The sequence below is a fragment of the Anarrhichthys ocellatus genome, unplaced genomic scaffold (assembly GCF_004355925.1).
Source record: "Anarrhichthys ocellatus isolate YVR2014 unplaced genomic scaffold, GSC_Weel_1.0 scaffold69, whole genome shotgun sequence".
NCBI lineage: Eukaryota > Metazoa > Chordata > Actinopteri > Perciformes > Anarhichadidae > Anarrhichthys > Anarrhichthys ocellatus.
In genome coordinates, this window is record NW_022280099.1 from 1,046,009 (window position 1) to 1,060,123 (window position 14,115).

Genomic DNA, 14,115 nt, shown 5'->3' on the forward strand with positions numbered 1-14,115 from the left:
GCAGGAACACACACCTGAGGTCAACCAGCGCGTGACCCCAATAATGACGTCATGACCCCCGCAGTGTCCCTTTCTAGTTTCTAATAAACAATAACACATTATATTTAAAAGGATAAATGATAATAAAATGTATTGTTTGAAACTCATCATATCAAAGGAATACAAATAAATGCATTTGTTTTAGTATTTCACATTCAATGTTATCCTCTTTGAGTTATAAAGATTATAAGATTATGTAAGATATATAAGTTCCAAAAGTTACACTTTTAACTTTTGTCTCAAACTATTATCATTTAAATGTCTAAAAAAGCCCCAAACTGTGGAAACATTAGATACAAGATGTGATAAGAAAAGTGAAGTACATGTTCAAAGATTCTACTGGTATAAATGGCCTCTCCCTTACTTACAGTATGTAGTTTTTCCCACAAATTCAGGTAAACTGACATAAAACTTCTCCAGAACATGAACTCAAGTATTTGACAGCAGCTGAGTTTACGGTTAGAGATCAAAGATGCTCTTTGTTGGTTGTCTGAAGATGAATATCTTACAATTTATTTCACATAAATACTATAAATTACTTACTTTCATGAATAAAAACATTTGCATCCGTCATGTCTGCAGACGATGTAAAATTATGTGTTTACATCTCAGTAATTTTGCACTTATATTGCACTTAAGAATATGTATGTTTTCGTTTATTTATTATAATCTATGTATTTCATGTTATTTCTTGACTTGTTTTGGTCTTTTACTTTGTTTGTATTGACGCTAATGCACCACAACAACGAGCTGATGTGAAAACATACTCGGCAATAAACCTGATTGTGATTTATGAGAAACAGTCAACTTTGGGATCGATGTGATTGTTCTCTGTTGATGTAAAGAAATAAAAGAAACAAAAAAAACAAGACAAAAAGCAAAACATCAAAGCACATACACACATTTTAAGACCCCTGTCACATAAGAGCATTTATGACAATCATAACTTCACAACGACAGATGAGACTGAACATGAGCCAATACACCAAAATACGCTTAGTTATACGCTTTATGTTTCAAAGAAAGGAACTGAATGAACTGCTTTGTTGTTTGCCAAAAATAAAGTTAATTCAAGCTCCACTGATCAGCTTTTCTGCAGGTTTAACAATCTTCATCAGCAGATGGAGTGAGATACGTTGAGTGTATGTTTTGTCAAATAACAAAGCTCTTCATATTGCTTTTTTCTTTAATTTCTAATTAGAAACTACTAATTAAAGTGTACATGAACATGATGTACTCTTAACTTGGTGTTTTCCTCTATGTACTCTTATTTATCTAGGTACAAAGTCGTGTTTAACTTCAAACAATCTTCTGGGCTGAAGAGTTAAAGACCATTAAGACAACATGGACTGCAATTATGAATCAATTATCGACAGTTTATGACTGAGAGGCTCTGGTTGCACGAATGACTACAAAGGTCAAAGATATGAGAATCCTCATGGAGATTATTTAAACACCGATAAAGCTTCAAACCTGTTTTTATTTCTACATTTGTGTTTCCTTTGGGGAGACAGACGACAACATGTTACCAACACGTGTGCTGATCGTAGTGTGTTTATTAGCTGCGTGTCATGCAGACGGTGAGCTTTAGAATATCTCAACGAGTAGTTTCTAAAAACACCTCCTTTATTCTACAGTGTTTAAAATGTTTCTTCTCTCTTGCAGGCTTCACATTAAAGGAAGAAGAAGATTTCAACCAGGTATCGTTCAAACATTCCACACTGTTTTCTACTGTTTCTTTCTGTTCTAAACTTCTCGTGCAGGTTTCATCCCATGTTCTGTATTTATGGTTCAAGTTATTCTTTATTTAAGGAGCACTGGTTTTAAACCTGTTGCTGCTGTAAATACGCTCTAAATACGTTAAATACACTTTTTCATTAAATATCCAACCTGAAAAATAAAATGAGCCAGTAAATGATGTATAGCTACATTTTATTTATATATTTATAAACAGTTTATTTTTGCATTATTATTATTATTTGCTGTATTAAGTATTTTGTAATGATTACCAAATGATTTGTGAACAAAGGAATTGTTTGTAAAACATCTATAAACATGGACTACAAAACAATTATTAACTATTGATAAAGTATTGACTGTCTATCTAAATAAGGGTTATAGATGCTTTACAAAGTACTTATTAACCGTTTAACAGTATAATAATGTTTTCAATCTGCATCAAGATGTTTTGTTGACGGTTTAAAAAACTATTAATAACGATTTACAAAGTGTTACTGAATGTTTAACAAGCTTTACTTAAAGGTTTACAAATCATTTGGTAATCACTGAAATATGCTCAGTATACTACATGAAATGTTATAATGTGTGCAACAATAAATAACTAACTAAAGTTTATCTATTTATTAATGATAGTGATACCTATTTATCAATTCATTCTTTGATAACATGTCTTGTAAAGTAATTCATTTAAAGGCCTGATGCAGACATTCAACACAGCTTTAGATATAGTTAGAGATATATAATAGAATGCTCACAATATATAACTGTTAACATTGAGCAGGTTTGGTTTTAATAGCTGCTAATGCTAAAAGAAGATTGATTTTAACCACTTTCACACCTCAACCCATAAATCTTCCTGCGTTTTTGGTTGTTTTGGGGAAGCAAGAGCTTGATTCTGCATTAAATATTTCAGTTTTTGTTGTATTTATTTCCCGAGCTCTGTGTCAGGAAGTCTTCCTCTGTGGTTTAGTGGGAACAAAAGCAGCAACAGTCCCACATAAAGGACCAAAGAGGTCGCAGAGCGAGCGAGCGGATCACTAGTGTCCAGTCAGCTGTGGTCTGGACTCTTTACAACACATGGCTGCCAGATTTAGCTACTGCAACTTTTGGGGGGTTCAGGTTCAGGCTGAGTGTGCGGCACTCGGACCGGTGTTGGGCCAGAGTTAGCACTTAGGCCAGTACACGTGGTGCATTATTCATCAGGAGTTCAAGCAGAGCATTATGTCTAGCATTACCCCTTCCTATCAAGAATGGTTGTGTAATGTCAGGAAAGACTTGACGTGGATGTTTTTCTGTGTGAGCAACGAAAGTCTTGGACCAGGAAACCCTCATTGAGATTAAACATGTGTCATGGTGGACATAGGCAGCGATAACGACGAGATACAGACATAACAATAATAAACCACATCGGACAGACCTAGCCACGAAATCTGAATTACACAGAAATGTGGTTATAAAATCACAAATATAATTTCCAATACAATCACGAAGACAGATTTCATCCTCAAAACAACCACAAGTGTACTTTAAAACAACTCAATTCCTCAAAAGGTTCCTCAAAAGGTTCCTCAAAAGGTTCCTCGTTCCTGGGAAAGGTCCATGAGGGAACCCTCGAGTTAGAACTCCTAAACTTTAAACACATAAACCGTGAGAATGTGTCGTGTGATTCTTTTCCTGCAGGATGTTCTAGGAACAGACTTTCTCCGGCGGCGTCTGCATCCTTCGTTCCTTTGTCCGGATATGAGTCCCTCTCCCACCGTCCCAACCTCAGGTGAATGTCCCTTCACTAGCTTCAACCAGCTTCTGTTCTTCCTCGTTTCACCAGCAGATATGGTGCTTCTTACTGCACCATAAATAAATAAGACTGTATATTATTATAGGTTAAGATTTGGAAAGGTTTGGTCTTAAATACTGTTTTTGTGAGGGAACAGAAGAAGTTTATTTTAATCTTTAATCCTTGGGAAATGTAATGGGTTAGTTTAAATTAGATATTCTGCCTGAATAACACTGTGTGTGTGCTTATAATATTACTATATAATAGCTCTATTTCTTGTGTTTGTTTGTCTTCTGTTCCAGTTGAGTTTGTGAAAGCTGCAGACGTGAAAGTCATCGCCGCGCTGGGAGACTCTTTAACGGTGACAGAAGTTTTCTTTCTGCACAAAATTCTAGAAATAGAAATTGTAACAAATGTATTTATCTTTAATATGACAATGAACTGTAAACGTTTATGTTATTATGTAAATCATTACAGTTTATAGTGGAATCCATTTCATGCTAAAGTAAACTTAAATGACTTAAAGAGCAGCAGGTTCATGTTTTAGTATTCATACTTAACTTTTACTGAAAACGTAGAAACGTTCATTCTCAGGTAACAAAAGCACAAATGTTCTTATTTTTAGGTGACTATACACGAAAGAAAACATAATAATATATTCATCTAAATGCTGCACACTGTTCCTTTAAGAAGGAAACCACCAGAAACAATAACAACACAATAAAGAACAATTTACTCCTTAATGTAACCCATAAAAATAATTTAAAAAGTAATGAAACATTAGATTTAATGTCATGACAGTGTTTCTCCTCATGAAGAATATTGTCTGTATGTGTTTTTATTTGCAGACAGCTATTGGTGCCAACGGTTCCACGATTCTGTCGATACCTTTTGAATTTCGCCAAGTGTCCTGGAGGTAAATCATCGCCTCCATTTGAGATAATCTTGTTTTATTTTGGAACCAATCAAGAACAGTCTGAGAGGATTTATACCCATCGGTAGCCTGAAAGCTGCTAATTGTTTTAGCATAATTCAGTTACTTCATTTAAAGGACGGGTTAGTAATCCTCTTCAAAAACATATTTTATGTTTTTGTTGAAAATGGGCGACCGGCCTTATGTGTGTTATTTACTTTCTTTATGGGTCTGTCTACATTTTTATAGTTTATTTTTTTGGTTTAAGCCAAAAACTGAGGGAAAAAACAGAAATACTATTTTTTTTCTAAATAAAAAGCGGAGCTGTGTTTCTCTGTTTTTATTGTCGGAAACAATTTCAGTTGATTTTTGCTTTTTATTTGGGGGTGTGGCTTATGAGGGAGGCCTGAAGGAACGGGCTGTCGGACTTTCTCGCTAGATTTAGCAACTTTTGGAGCTAATGCTGCTTTCATTGTTGGTCAACACTGAGCTGATACGATGTTGGAGACTTTTAAAGGTCTAGCTTACTCTTGCTAGTTTCTCAAGAATACCAACCCTGCCTTAGCTTTGATATCATGTAGCCAGTCTCATTGTAAGTATTGTGATGATTTGTGCATGTTGGTCTGACTTCATTCATCAAACACTGTCTCTCTCCCTTCTTCTGAGTTCAGCATCGGAGGATATGGAACCTATCAAAATGTCATCACACTGGCAAGTAAGTTAATTTATAGTCACAATATCATAACTTCAATGTGTAAAAGCTAAAGACCACAGACGTCTGGTTTAGCAAATTAAAATAGCCGACCTACGCTATCATTTAGTTTTGTGGGATAACTTCTCCTGCAGAGATTGAGATTATTTCTCCAAAAGATGTTTGTAAAACTAAAAACCCTTCATTCCAGGATGACTTGGCTTCTTTGTACCAAAACAATCTGTGTCTTTATAAAGCATTCTGTTTTGGTATAAAAAGAGGTATTGTCATGATCTCAGGATCCTTTCTTAAACTTTAAAACGTTTCGCTGTCCAGATATTTTCAGACTCTTCAGTCCCAGACTGCTGGGTCCATCCCCCGCGAGGACCTTCCACGGTCAGCCAACGACCGTCAACGAGACCGGCTTCAACTTCGCTGTCACCGGCCACAACACGCTGTGAGTCACTCACACTCTGTAGGATCCGTTTATTTCTTCTTTGGATTTGATCATGACTCAATTCAGTGTTTGTCTCTTCTGTTGGTTTGTTGAAAACTCAATGTGAGCTGTGTGGAGTTTCAAACATTTAGGAGAATCTTTGGAAAAGTTAAATAACGAAATAATGGAGTGTAATGTCAGACTGTACAATAAAGTCTTTATTGATCACCAGAGGGGAGAATATACAGGATACAATATACTTTATATATAATAATGTTAAAAGTAACATAAGAATAGAAGAAAATAACAAAATGATAGCATACGCAGACAGCGTACACAAGATTAATAAATAACTAAATAATAAAATAAAATATATAATAAAAACATAATTTTCATCATGCAACTGTCGGAAACGTCAAGAGTGTCTTCAAGATGTTTTTCTTTGAGGTCAAAGATCAAAATAACTACGGTTGTAAATGATTTGATAATGTTTCATGGATAACATGGTGACTCAACAGTCTGTGTGTTCTCCTGCAGAAACGTCTCCGATCAGATACGACACATGATCGACACGTTCAAGTCTTATCCAGTGAGTCTCGTCTCTCTGCTCTTTAATATATATTCTTCATTTCTCTTCTTGGTGCGACGTTCAGAAAACAAGTCTTCTCTTTCAGGGTCTGAGCTTCGAGGAGGACTGGAAGGTGGTGACGATGCTGATCGGCATGAACGACATCTGTGACTACTGTAAAGACAAAGTGAGAGATTCGCTTTCTGAAAAGTCTGCACTCGTGTTTGATTTAAAGTATAGTGTGTGTGGGCGCGTCGGTTCACCGTGACGTCACTGGTGGGTGTGGTTACAGGTCTATTCAACCTTTTAAATTGAACTCTTTACATTTGGTACATTTTCTGCTAAACTGGAAAAGCACACAAAGAGCACAGGCCTCCACGAAATAAGTCTATCCGCTGCGTGATTCGTACCGGCTCCTCAAAACACGTGTTGGTCAAATTAAAACTTCCTGTCGGGCTAAAAGACACAGGTTCTTAAAGATGAGAGCAATGATCCCGCCAAATTTCACGAACATCAAAGGATCCTTTGGGCCAATTTTGCAACTTAGTGCTGAATTTCCGTGGGTTTTTGAACATCCAAGGCTCCATAAAGATGTGATTCGTACAAAAGAATAATTATAATCTTAACAAAAACCATAGGTTCCTGACTAGAAGAGCACTCAGACAGCACAGACCTCTGCCAGAGAAAAATAATTTGTGTATCTGCCCTAAGATTCTGATCCACTCCAGTATTCTGGAGGATTCTGAATTGGTTCTTCCTTGGCCGAGGTTACACCCTTACACCAAGTTTCATGATAATCGGACGAGTGTTTTTTCCGAAATACTGCTGACAAAAAACACAACGAAACACTGAACATCCTCGTCTTCTCTCCCACAGACTCTGTTCTCTCCCGACAACTTCATTCACTACATGACCGAAGCTCTGGACACGATGATGAAGGAGGTAAGATGCTGAAAGTCAAAACTAGATGTAATAGTCTGGCGGCCTCTTTACACACCAGGAAACAGAGTGTGTCAACCTACATAAAGTTATCAGGTTTTAAGAGATTTACGAAAAATCAAGTGAAGATATTTCAGTCTGGACCGACATCGCCGTCCCTACAGGCCCGGTGCTAAAAATAGAAAAACAAAGGCAGGGTTCAACTTACACCGCTGAGAGACTATGCAGACAGTTTCATTGATTAGAAACACTCTTAAAGATGTAATGCTGTCTGTGAACTGTGTTTCCTAAGTTGTGAATGTATTGTGGAACAGTTTCTTCATGTGAAATGCTCGCCTCCCCTTTTGTTTGTCCTCCACTCCACTTTCACACTGAAACCATGAAGTATGAGAAAGAAGAGGTCCAGACATTTAATAAAAATACACTCTTTAGTCTGGAGAAGTGGTTTCAGTTGATGAACGTGATCCTCTGGTTTCAGATCCCCAGGACCATCGTGAACGTGGTGCAGATTCTCTCCATGAAGCCTCTCAGAGACGTTCAGAGGCCGACTCTGGGATGTCAGCTACAAAAGTTACCTGCACATTTTTAACTCTTAATCTAAAACCTCTCAAATGAAACTGCAGGAGCGAAATATTACCACCGAATTATGTTGAAAGATAGTGGTGGAACGTAACTAACAGTCTTTAAATCAACAGTTGATAATAATTATAGCAACATTTAGTATTGTCAAACTGAACTTTTTTATTTAATGTATTAACTTCCTGAAATGGGAATAATCTTTTTCAGCACTCTTAATCTAACAATGGTGAAAATATGTTTAACATTGACTGCTTGAGCGATGGAACAGAGACGCGTGTTAAAAAACAATATAAGGAAGTTTACACATCGACAGTATGTATATCTATTGGTGGAGGAAGTATTCAGATCCTTTACTTAAGTATTGTGAAAATACTCCACTACAAGCAAAAATCCTGCAAGTATTAAAATACATTTTAGACATAATCCCAAATCTCAAAACTGATTCTTAATTATATGATCTGAGGATGACCAATCATAACTGATCTGTTAGTTTGATAACCTGATCATCCAATAGTTTGATAATCTGCTCACAGGAGTTTCTGCTCGTGTCTCGTTCAACCTGAAGAAAACTCCAGCGAGCTGAAGGAGCTGGTTGAGATTAACACTGAATTCCAGGTGAGTGAATGAAGATAATTAGACTGTCTATTCACGGCTCAACCCACAACAGACGTGACGAGGACGTCGTGCTGTCAGGCTGTAAAACATCGTACCTCTCCTTGTTGTTGCAGAGGAGATTAGAGAAGCTTCTGCACGGAGAGCGCTTCTTCAAAAAGGACTTTGCTGTTGTTCTGCAACCTTATTTAGAGAAGGCAGAACTGCCACAACTTCCTGTAAGTCTCACGCTGTCAACCGGTTTTCATTACTTATCAATCATTATTTTATTAGTGATTTTATTTTGTGCTCCAGGACGGGGCGATTGACTTGAGCTTCTTCACCGCAGATTGTTTCCACTTCACTGTTAAGGGACACGAGGAGCTGGCAAAGGGACTGTGGAACAACATGGTGGATTTTATTATTATGTTTAATTAGCTAAAAGTTTGGTTTGGATGTGATTCCTTGTGGGCTCACCCTAAATATAGATAAGATAAATGAAATGAAATGAAATTTATTTATTTTTTTAATGTTATTTTTTTAATTTAATTTATTTTATTTTATTTATTTTATTTATCCAAGATAATCCCATCGAGATTTCTAATCTCTTTTACAACATTAAAACATTTTACCACATAAAAACACAGAAAACTATGGAAATCCATTTCCGCCAGCAAAAAAAAAAAAAAGGTAACTAAAAAAATCTACCAAAAAAAAAAAAAAAAAGATTTATTGTTTTTGCTGGCGAAAAAAAAGAAAGAAAAAAAAAGATTATTTTTTTAAATATTTTTTACTTTTTTTCCACCAGCAATAAAAAAAAATAAAATAAATAAATGCACCAACACTTTTGGTGCATCCATCTGTAACCATAACACTGACCAGATGTTATAGAAAGTATAAATGATGAGTCATAGAAGCAGCTCTTCATAGGTTTCCCTACATTTGATACATGGATTGTGAGTACATTGAAGACTTCTTTAAACGTGGCTTTACAACAGATAAAATACTTAAATTGCTTGATGTTTCACATGGATTGTACTGAGCAAACGCACCCTTGAATAGAACTTTAAGCAAGAATCAGCTCTGGAGTATAAAGAATAAAACCAATGTGGCTGATGTTATAATCTACATATAATTTCATTGATATTTGTATCAATACGTTTGATAAAAAGTGACTTAATATTCAGTGTTGATGCATCAGATTCTACATAAAGTCAGAATTAAACTTCTTCTTCAGTTCCAGCCGGTCGGAGAGAAAGAGGTGATCGAGACATTTTCAGAGCCGGTAAAACTCCTCTGTCCATCAAAGGTACAGCTTCCTGCTGGAGATCTTCATGTTTGTGTTTGTTGTTAATAACATTACCATAATGTATATATATATATATGTTCTCATGTTCTCCAGGAGCATCCTTACATCTACACCCGACCCCGAGTGGAGTCGTCTGCAGCGACGCTGAAACGTTTCTCTGTGCCGCTGATGTCTCTGCTCTCTGTGTTTAACTCTCTGTAGTCCAACAGGCTGAGCAAGGCACCAGCGCTGCCTGGAGTTGAGGGTTTGATTCCCACCGGAGCCTCCAGTCCCACTATGACTTCTTTTGTGTGAAAGATTTTGTCAGTTTAAAACGCTTCAGGCGACAGTTCGCATCTTCAATGGATTTATTTTTTATTAAAACCTTGACCAATATACTGTATTTTGTTTGTGCATTGGTGGTGTTTCCTCTTCTGTGATTAGATATATTAAATATAGATATATTAAATATAGATATATTAAAAAGGTGTCTGGACATTTGCTGAAAATATGAATATATCAACCAAGCAAAATAAACACATTATCCTCGCTGCCAAACTTAAAAACTTGAATGAAAACTTTTTACCGTTTTGTTTATAATCTCAACTAAATCGTCCTGTTCACCAGCAGCTTGTCTTCACACAGTCTGGAAGCACTTAAGTCATTTATTCTTTGTAGATATGTAACCAACAGTCATCTATACTGGCTTTTTTTGGAAAACACACATAAACAGACTTTATCATGTCACCGAGCGCAAAAAGACAAATATGAAGCACTGATTTCGTGTCATTCTGTCGTGACAGTGTTCTTCTATCGTTCCTCACTGAGATAACCGCTCTGTGATAAACTTGTGATTTGAATACTCGGTGGTTTGGTTTGCAAATAAACTCCAAACTGAAATGTAGCTGTTGAGTTAGATCACCCAGTAATCAGATAACCCACTAATACAACATTAGCTGAAGCTGTAACTCAGTAAAACATAATCAGTAAAAATGGTTAACAAATAACTGATCTCTTTATATTTATTATTATGATTTATTTTACTGCAGTGGCTTTTAACGACATTATTTTTGGTTGATAAGACGACAACGCAATTAAAAGATATTCCTCCACATTAAAGGTAAAAAATATATGAATAAAATACAATAACCAACAGTTTCTTGCTGTACTTATATTTCTGTCAGAGATGAAATGAGAGTTGATACTTAAATAAAATATCTGAGAACTTACCTCTTCCACTACTGCCTCATGAGTACTTTTACTTTTGTTACTTAAATTACATTTACTGGAACTCTGTCCTATTACTTAACTAATATTTTGAATGCGGGACTTGTACTTCTAACAGTATTTTTACTCTGAGGTATTGCTACTTTTATTTCATTTGAATACTTCTAACAAGAACTGTTTAAGTTAAATGTAGTATAAATACATGTGTTGTAGTACCGCCAAATGGCCGCCGGGGACAGCAGAGTCACTGTTTACAGGCAGACCAGCAGCTGGCTACACGAGCTCTTTAGCCCGGTAGCGTGGAGTTGAAACCAGAGACACAGACAGCAAGGAGGTCGCTGTATTAGTTTGTTTTTTTGGGGGAAAAGTTACATAAAAGTCGCAGGTGAACCAGCCAAGCTCTGTGTCGTTTACTACAGACTCTGCGGTAACTACTTGTTGATATGAAACAGTCGATTCGTGCGGAAACAACAACATTTAAGCTCGTCGATCTTCTGCATGGTCGCTAGCTAAGCTAACAGTTAGCTCCAGAAGCTACTTGGCTAGCTGGCTTTAGCGAGGAGGTCCAGCCCAAAAAAAAGTTGTTTACCCACGACCTTTTCGCGACTTTTTTTTTCTCCGGGATAATAGCTCGAGGACCAACTATTCACACTGGATTTAACACCGCTTGCTGTTAGGAAACTAGCAGGATGTCCACGGAGGTCGAGTGTAGCCAGGTTGTTGTTGCCTCCTCGGGTTTGACAGGAGCGGAGGAGCAGCAGCAGAAGAAGAAGAACCACAACAAGTCCGAGGGGCCTCCGGAGCCAGAAGAAGAGAAGCCGCTACAGAAGGGCTCCTCTGACAACAACAAGCAGCTAGCGGACGGCCTCGGCTCCTCCGAGACGGACTCGCACAAGAAATGCAAACAAAACGACAAAGAAAACGACCAAAGCAGCAACGCTGCTGACTCTGCGGTCGAGGCGGTGAAGAGGAAAGTTGTCGAGGCTCCTCCGCCCAAAGTCAACCCGTGGACTAAGAGGACAACGGGCAGGGTGCCGGTCAACCACATCAACAACACCGGCCCTCCAGAGAAAGGTGAGTTCAATTTAAATCAATTGAATTGCCTAAATTGTGACACCCATTATAAGCCGTCCTTGAGCTCCTTGTTTGCAACATTTTGACAGCTTCTCTGCACAAGAAATCCACGTTTAATGTCCCAACATTCCTCATCTGTGCTATTTTTAAGGGTTTGAATGAAGCGTGTTTTTCAAACTTGAATGTCAAGAGGTGTTGATGGTCGTCATGTATGCACCATCCCCCACCTGTGCTCGGATTGCTCCACGTGCACCACGTGTTGATTGCTACTTTCTTTTCTACCTGTAACTTCTACACACCATCCAGCTCCTCGCGCTGCTTCACCCGCATTTTTGGTTAAATGCAGCACGTGGGGAGGCGGAGAACAATCCGAGAAGCTTAATCGGCCTCGTGTTGGTGCTGTGTTGGTGTTTAAAAACGTGAATAAGCTAAGACAGCCGAGGCTAGCTGCTGCTGTAGAGACACGTTTTGCATGTCCAATGGCCGGGCTTCCTGCAGGTCCTCCCACCAGCCTCCTGCTCTCCAGTGTCACCGGTGAAAGTGTGTGAACGAGGTGGCCGGACAGCTGGACGACGTACAGTAGGCTGGGGTTGTAAACTATTCTGTTTACTTTGGAGGAATCTAATTAGTGTATTTGTGAGGAATGAGTTAATCATTAATTGTTGGAAATGGGGCCCTTAGAAGTGCACAGAGCCCAAATATGCTACAGACGAATGTAATACAGAACACCAAGTCACTATTACTTTAATCGGGAATGATGATAATAAACATTATGTAAGCAGAGTGCTTTACATACACTCAATAGTTGTTGGATTTGTTAAATGACAGAAAATAGTGATAAATGAGCCTCAATGTTTTGCCATTTTTGCTTTTTAAATGGCGTTAACAATTGATATATAAATTGTTAATTATGGCTGCAACAGCTGATTAATTTCTAGGTATAAATATCACAAAATAGAGACAAAAATAAAGCCCAATGTGACGTCATCAGACCACGAGTCAAAGAGAACTAAATGTATAAAACGGTTTAATATAAAACAAAGAAAATTCTCAGTTGAAACCAGTAAAAGAGCATTTTTGTAATTTCCTCAGAGACTGAGGCGACGTCTTCTAATCGCTTCTAACCAAATATATTCACTTCACCAGGATATAAAACAGAAAACACTCACATTTAAGAAGCTTTTATTGTCATATGCACAATTAATGACGACTTTCTACGTAAAGTGTCTTTTGCCTTCAACTCTGAACGTCGTTTAGAAGGAAACACGAAGTAGAAGAAATAACTAAAACACTGCGTTTGAAAGAGGTGAATGTTTATCAGGCATGGAGGGTGTAATGGAAGACACTGTTGCATTATGGGAGATGTAGGATACAGTGTTTTTCCAGTATTAACCTTTTCACTTATTTTGAAATCACTTTCAAAAAGTCCCTTTGAACTTAATGGAAGTTTATTTTTCAGATGCAGCACCCCTTTAATATTTGATTAATTTTCTGTCTATATTTATAGAAACATTATCTGTAAAAAAAAAAAAAAAAGTGACAAATTGTTTGTTAAAACAAATAATACACATTTAAAAGCACCCAGACATGCGTAGAATAAGACAACTATCTGATCAGCTAATTGATCAATCAGCTGATCAGTTCAGCGCCAGTTTAACAGCTGAAAGAAACAACTCCTCACTTCACACGTAAGAATGTATTGATTTAGACTACTGCTTCATTCTAGTGTGAACATGTGACCTAGCTTTGTTAAACTGTTGGTGAGTGTGTGTCCGAGCTCGGGGTGTCCACAGTGGAGCTATATTAGACTCTGACGAGAGCACCGGCATCGTTTTACAAGAGGAGCTGTACGACGGGCGTCTGCCGGCTCAGAGAGCGTCCCAGTTGATAGAAGTATAAATTTAGGTGCAACTCAACCTGTTTTGCTCAACTTAATTAGTTGATAAGTTTAATATCCGTTTAATATTCGTATTCATGAAAAATGCCCCGTTGTGTCGAGGCAGAGGCCGTTATTGAGGTAAACTCTATATATATATATATCTATCTATCTATCTATCTATCTATCTATCTATCTATCTATCTCTCTCTCTCTCTCTCTCTCTCTCTCCCTCTCTCTCTATATCTCTCTCTATATCTCTCTCTATATCTCTCTCTATAGATATCTATATATCTCTCTATATCTATATCTCTATATATATATCTCTATATATATCTCTATATATATCTCTATATATATATATATATATCTATATATCT

General features: G+C 37.3%; 1 protein-coding gene across 4 annotated transcripts; it reads left to right on the forward strand.

The window, feature by feature from the left end:
- Nucleotides 1-1,472: 1,472 nt before the first annotated feature.
- Nucleotides 1,473-9,954, forward strand: LOC116397584 (phospholipase B1, membrane-associated). Of its 4 annotated transcripts, none has more exons than XM_031873133.1 (16): nt 1,473-1,619; nt 1,705-1,739; nt 3,460-3,550; nt 3,856-3,914; nt 4,402-4,469; nt 5,138-5,181; nt 5,494-5,614; nt 6,131-6,182; nt 6,268-6,348; nt 7,038-7,103; nt 7,579-7,670; nt 8,213-8,294; nt 8,408-8,509; nt 8,586-8,681; nt 9,508-9,579; nt 9,673-9,954. In XM_031873133.1, the coding sequence occupies exons 1-16, from the start codon at nt 1,562-1,564 to the stop codon at nt 9,778-9,780; spliced, it is 1,227 nt and encodes a 408-aa protein (XP_031728993.1). In that variant the 5' UTR covers nt 1,473-1,561; the 3' UTR covers nt 9,781-9,954. The 4 variants fall into 4 exon arrangements, with proteins under 4 accessions (XP_031728993.1, XP_031728996.1, XP_031728994.1 ...); XM_031873136.1 differs by having other exon boundaries at nt 8,620-8,681; nt 9,673-9,761; XM_031873134.1 differs by lacking the exon at nt 8,586-8,681.
- The last annotated feature ends 4,161 nt before the right edge of the window (nt 9,955-14,115 follow it).

Bases quoted from the DNA above. Each gene is read 5' to 3' on its own strand.
- LOC116397584 (XM_031873133.1), top strand. From the start codon at position 1,562: ATGTTACCAACACGTGTGCTGATCGTAGTGTGTTTATTAGCTGCGTGT. The intron at 4,470-5,137 runs GTAAATCATCGC...TTCTGAGTTCAG, and splicing joins TTTCGCCAAGTGTCCTGGAG to CATCGGAGGATATGGAACCT. The intron at 7,671-8,212 runs GTTACCTGCACA...ATCTGCTCACAG, and splicing joins CTGGGATGTCAGCTACAAAA to GAGTTTCTGCTCGTGTCTCG.